This window comes from Magallana gigas, chromosome 7 (assembly GCF_963853765.1).
Source record: "Magallana gigas chromosome 7, xbMagGiga1.1, whole genome shotgun sequence".
Classification (NCBI taxonomy): Eukaryota; Metazoa; Mollusca; class Bivalvia; order Ostreida; family Ostreidae; genus Magallana; species Magallana gigas.
This window is the reverse complement of record NC_088859.1, coordinates 38,364,764-38,370,938: the sequence shown is the minus strand read 5'-3', so window position 1 is coordinate 38,370,938 and position 6,175 is coordinate 38,364,764. Positions and strand designations below refer to the sequence as shown.

Genomic DNA, 6,175 nt, shown 5'->3' with positions numbered 1-6,175 from the left:
CACAAAACGTCTGAACACAACGGTTTGTACAGAGTCACTCAGCAAGCAAGATGCCCCCGAAAGTTCCCGGCAAAGCGGCTTCTCCTGGAGATACAACTCTCTCACCCACAGAGCCAACGCCCGTAGAGGAGGAAAAGAAAGGTAGCATATCTACTGTTATTTAGTTTGATACATTTTTAGAATGGAAATTGAATGAGAATAAATAAATAGATAGTTGATGAATAATTATTAAAACCTACAAATTTTACAATTTTAATACCAATTTATGGAATTTATGGTGTTGACTAATATTGATTTAATTCAAATATCTTACTGAACGTTTCCTTTCTCAGTATGCCCGTGTCATATCAAAAAGTAATCACAAACTAACTTTGATTAGTTGTTACACACTGTAAGTTATATCAGCAGCTAACATCGAATAAGACTTCAAGTGCGATGTTTAAGCAGTTTTTGGTACGATAATGTATAAACAATGTTGGAGAAAATTAGCAAGCATTAAACCATATCGACTGTCTTACTATTCACAACTTTAAGTGTAAAAAAAAACATAGTTGCCTAGGAAAAAAACCCTAAATATGATATTATATCACCTAGACTACATATGTGTGCATTTTTGTGACTACACTAAACGAATGTATTTGAAGAGTTTTAATTGGATGCTGTATCGGGCAATCTACATGTTTACGGACATCGTTGCTATGGTTTATTTCGCTTTTGGGGCCTCATTTCAGCACATAGTACGGTTGAAGTCTTTACCAACATATTTACATGTATATATTGATTTGCATTGTTAAAAATATATATACTTATTTGCAGATGACACCAAACCTAAGGAGAAGTAGCAACATATGGGTGATGATTCGGAGGTCTTGGTGATTTACAGATACATGCAATTGTTTTATGTAAAACTATCGCTAATAAAGGCTACTTCTCTTGTTTTCTGGTTTTATGTTTAAATCTTAAAAAATATAAATAACAATATCGTTATTTACTCAAAGACGAAGTTTTTCCTTGTGCCCCAGATTGTGGATAGTTGCCGGATGAATGTAAATATTCAAATGAGCTATAATTAAACTAAATGCACCTACATCTTTTCCTTGCGGTTTAACCATCTTAATATATCTTAGTTTAGATATAATTAATCAAAAATACAATGCATAACAAAGAGATAAACCATGCTGTGCCTTTCATTAATTCCATTAATCTTGTTTCTGGTATTGATGAACCTTCCCGACAGAATAAAGCGACGTCTTAGAAACAAAATAAATTCGCTATTTCGTTATCTGACGTTTCCTGGCTTTTTAACGATTTTGATATTTTGAAAATACATGCATGTTACCAGTAAATGTTCTTTGCTCAAAGTTACGCATGAGAAATAGAATACCAAAACCGTTAAAAAAACAAAACAGGGAAACATCAGATATTTTGACTACCATCGTGTCTCTGCTTATTACGTGATGCAGCAAATGTCCAAACAATAAAGATACCTACAATAATAAGCAAATATTTACCTGATGATACCATTTTCATATATTTTCAATTATGCCGTCAAATACACGTGCGGATTCCGGGGCACCTCACATTTAGATGCAATGATGTAGAACTCTCTCCCAGTTTTTGATTTATTTTTTTGGGGGGGTTGGGGTTGGGGGTGTCAGATAACAAAAAAATAGGGCAGGGCTACATTATTGCAGTCCCCTTATATTGTTATCACCCCCCTCTCTCTCTCTCTCTCTCTCTCTCTCTCTCTCTCTCTCTCTCTCTCTCTCTCTCTCTCTGTGTGTTATATCCTTGATTTTAAATGAAAAAATATAAGAATAAAGATTTTTTCTTATGTTGAGGATGTTAGATTCGATAGTGTAAAAGTTTCGTTTGCATAAAGGACATAATTTTGCTTATTTATAAATTGGTTTATGTGGTATACTTATTACGATATAATTGATAATTTGCAAAATGAGAGAATTATGTGATGAGATTTAAAGGATATTTATACAAATTATAGTTGAATGTGGGAAAAATGGGTCTGGTTTGATTTTTCTTGAGGAAAAGATTATGCAGTAGAGAATTTTTTTTCTAACATTGGTATTATTTGCATTACATGTATCTATAAACGCACAAGGTATAAAGATTCATTTTGTCGTAATACTATACTAGTAAGTATATTTATGAACAAACGATAGAAAACAGGTGGAAACAAAATCTATCTTCAGTATGTTGGATGAAAAGAAATATTCTCACAGGTAAGTGCATGCAGATAAGAATTAACATAGATAGATATGGTCCAACAGGGGACGTGGAATTTTGCACGTGAGTGGAAAATCTCTGGAATGTCTCCTGACAAAGTGAAAGATAACCGCTCCATGTTTGACACAATGCCATGAAGCTCTGAAATTATGAAGGGGGGGGGGGTTCAAGTCTTGGAGGTACCTGTGTAAAAAATTGATAAAATACGTTGTCTCGAGTTATCTAGGGATAAATTAAACTTTACATTTTTGACTTACAATTCTATATTATAAAACAACTGGTGGAAAAATTACAAATTAAGGTTACAAGCCACCATCCTAAACACTTTGCCTATAAAAAAAAATAGAAAACTGAGCTAACTTTTTCTTACATCTTCTGACCTTGGGTTTAAATTAAAGAAATATTTATTACATTTTTCAGCTCGAAATCAGGGAGCGAGAAGATCAAATGGGGATTTCCTTTTTCATTAATTGAACGCACCACTTAGATAGAACAGGCAACTATATGTTACTTTAAACGTTCATTAAACTACCGAAGGAAATGACTTCAAGTTTAATCATATTAATACCAAATGTATCATACAAACTAACATTATTTTTGTAACTCTTGAATGTATTTGCATGGAACGAGAGTTTATTCAGAATGATTTGTTAAGCAATTACCAGTACGAAGTGCCAACATTCTCAGTTATATAGTATCTGCAGATAAGGCTGTCCATTTAAATCCCTTGCCTGATTGAAGAAGTGATAGACTGAACCCCAACTCTTGACGACATAAAAGGTCTGACAGAACAAAGGGCCCGCTAGTAACGGGATATAGGTAAGAAAAGTTTATCTATGTCTGTTTTGTTTGTTTATTCAAGTTGGGAGAAAATGTAACAACATATACCATGAAACTGTCACAAACAACCAAACAAAAAACGGACCGTCCTTTATTCGAAAATATACATACATAATCTGATTCCCACCGTGTACCCACCCCCTATTTTTCTCTATTTAAAAATAAAAAAGGAACATATAATCCTATGTAAGTAGGTATTTGTTTGAAGCGAAGTTTAAAGCTCCAATACTTGTTTACGATCCCGATCCAATCAAAGATTTTCTAAATTGACGGAAAACAGAGAGTTATAACAAAGGGCTGGAGTTAAATGATTGATACCACTGAGCGGTGGCCGCCTACCCAGGTGATTGTTGTAGGGGAAACTTTAACATTTAAGTGAAATCAAACAGGTAAGTTAGTTTAAAAAAAAGTAAAAGTTAATTTTTTTTCGTGTACATCAAGTGTTTTTCTAACTAGTATTTAGAATTTTGGGCAGTTCAAGACTTTCGGTGTACTTAAGAAAAGTTCCAACGAGTGGAGTCTAGGAGTTATTCGATGCGCTTTCATAATTCATTACTGTTATCTTGAAATCAATACTACAATATTAAGAAATAGTTTCCCCATTTATATTATTGCTTTGATATCGCTTTCAATTGAATTGATCAAAAATGTTTGCTTTCATCACAATAATCACTATGGCACCTGGCAATTTAAATAAAATTCTCGAATAATTGAAAAGTGTGCGGATCCACACAGGACTGATTAATATAAATGATTTCAATTCGTATTTACTTAGATTCAAGTCGTGAATAGAACGTAATGATAAGTAGAAAAGTCGTTTGTTGAAAAGGCAGCTTTGCTGATTAAATCCAAACGCTTATAAAGGCACGGTGAACAATAGATGATTTTCTAGAGAAAGGGCCCAAGCTTTAACACTCTGATAAGCAATAATCAGGAGTATATATTAATTCCACACAAATGCAGACCCCATTGCGATAGAACTTAGATTACCATCAAGGTTATGAATTCTGTTTATGCCAATGTAAGTTTGGATTTAAAATCGAATTCATTTACGAATACATGTATTAATAATTTTCGATTCATATTTCCGTATCATTTAAAGACATTCCAGGTGCTCACGGTTCGCCAGACTGTCTACAAAAAGTCATTTCTTCCACGGAAATATTTAAATCAACGTTTTAAATATTCTTTTCAGATGTGAATTTTCTCCACAAGATGTTCCCAGCTCACCAGACGCCCATATATGACAGAACATAGATGACAGAGCATGGCGGGTGCCGTACCCTCGACCAGTGGACCCTACGTGTTCTCAAACCCGATGGACCAGCTACGCATCGGTGTCCCAAAGCCCGGGGCAAGGAACAGGTACATCACCGTTGCTAAGACCCAAGTGCCGTTATTCTGTTACTCGGAGAAACATAAGCGCATCCTGTCCCGATTTCCTATGGACAAAGATGACGATTTTCCACCTCTCCCTCACCGAATGTCAACTATCCCCGAGGTAAAGAAATCTCAGTTTAAGTCTAATGGTCTGAGAAAGCCCGGAGTTCTGAGAATGCATACTTTTTCGGAATTTAGTTCAAGAGGAGGGGGAGGGGTAGAGAAAACAGACATCAGTGGGCTTCAAATAAGTAAACCGTCTGAAATAAATGAGTTGAATGAGAGTTCTGATGGAGAGGCGACAAAACGATTGGGAAACGCACCTAGAAAACAGGAATATTTCGTGTCTAAAATTCAGATTCAGGAGAGAGAGTCTACTATGCTGTCTTTAGACGGAATGTCTACAAGTTTAACGCAGAGGAACAAGGAGGTCGCCAACGTTGAAACGGCCGTCAAACAAGCAATCAAACGTTATATGTCAACTATTGACCGACAGCCGAAAATACAATACAGACACAACCAGGACGAAAGTGTAGTCAGAAAACACTACAAAGAAGAAAGTGTCACCGAAAATGACGAAGAGATTTCAAAACCCAGTCCAAACACGCATAAAAACGGATCAAAGCATTCCTCAAAGAAGGAAACGTCAAAAAACAATAATCAATACGCCAAGCTAGTGAAACCAATTCTGTCAAAGATTATCACCAACACACCAGCCTGTATGTTTAAACTGTTCGGTCCCATTCTACTCAGCGCTCCGCATGGGATCAAACTTTGGCGGGGTGGAACCGAAGGACGCAGACGACGTATTCATTATCGCGAGATCCACGTCACCGAGATCTTACTGAAGGTGGCAAACGAAATCAATCGGATTGCCGGAATTCCGCCGAGTTTCATCATATGGGACCGGCGGATGGCAATGCCAGCGGACTTCAAGAACTTAGATCCAAACTACCTTACCGAGAAACAGTTTCCACAATCGCCATTCCACGAGGCATTAGAGTATTTCAAGCAATTTGGACGAGATAACAAGCTGCCCTTACTACATATTGATATGCATGGCAAGAAAAATCGCAAAACAAATATGGATCTCGACGTCGGATTTAAAGCCATGGAAACTCACTGGAAAGACCAGAGTTTCGCCAAGTGGCTAAAAAATGAAACCGAGTGCGTGTTCACAAAGATGTTCAGTGACCCTAAATATGTCTACGAGAAAAATAACATGAGGTTTACGGTCAATGTGAACCCGAGTTTATGTGGGGACTGGGGTGGGGATCTGTACACAATGACCTGTCAGTCCGTTGTCATGGGAACTCCCGCCTTCCAGCTAGAAATTCCGCGTGCTATACGGAACCAGTTGATAGTGGATGATGAACTAGTCACAAAACTTGCCCAGAGTATAGTTGACATTTATTCTACTTGCCTGAACCGTAATAATCCCCTTCACATTAAGATTCCGAAGCGAGAACAGGCTGCCTACTCAGAACTCATAGAGAAAACGCTAAATGATCATTTGAAAATTGAAAAGACATTTCAGGAGAAACAGATCTGATGAAATAGAGACTAACAAATTGTAGCTAATAACCAAATAATTAAGGAACAATAGACTTATATTAGACATCTCAGGAATAACGCGAAAATAAATGGTGAATGTTCATTTTCACACCAGGTTTTCTGTAAGATGTTGAAATGTTTACACCTTATTTCTTCC

At 36.4% G+C, this 6,175-nt stretch overlaps 1 protein-coding gene and 1 long non-coding RNA gene across 6 annotated transcripts in view; both read left to right on the top strand.

Annotated features, from left to right (window-relative positions):
• LOC109618051 (uncharacterized) overlaps nt 1-937 on the top strand; it is a 2,276-nt gene extending 1,339 nt beyond the window's left edge. For all 3 annotated transcript variants that reach the window (XR_010708065.1, XR_010708064.1, XR_002199063.3), the window contains 2 exons: nt 1-141; nt 817-937. The exon at nt 1-141 is cut by the window's left edge. This is a non-coding gene — a long non-coding RNA (uncharacterized lncRNA). The remainder of the gene's footprint in view (nt 142-816) is intronic.
• Nucleotides 938-2,915: 1,978 nt separating this feature from the next.
• On the top strand, nt 2,916-6,127 carry LOC105347468 (uncharacterized). 3 transcript variants are annotated; one of them, XM_011456580.4, is made up of 2 exons: nt 2,916-3,063; nt 4,280-6,127. In XM_011456580.4, exon 2 carries the CDS (start codon nt 4,352-4,354, stop codon nt 6,014-6,016), a length of 1,665 nt encoding a protein of 554 aa, XP_011454882.3. In that variant the 5' UTR covers nt 2,916-3,063; nt 4,280-4,351; the 3' UTR covers nt 6,017-6,127. The 3 variants fall into 3 exon arrangements, with proteins under 3 accessions (XP_011454882.3, XP_011454881.3, XP_011454880.3); XM_011456579.4 differs by lacking the exon at nt 2,916-3,063 and adding an exon at nt 3,307-3,473; XM_011456578.4 differs by lacking the exon at nt 2,916-3,063 and adding an exon at nt 3,965-4,105.
• The last annotated feature ends 48 nt before the right edge of the window (nt 6,128-6,175 follow it).

What these genes read in the sequence shown, in the direction of transcription:
- LOC105347468 (XM_011456580.4), top strand. Translation starts at nt 4,352, where the DNA reads ATGGCGGGTGCCGTACCCTCGACCAGTGGACCCTACGTGTTCTCAAAC.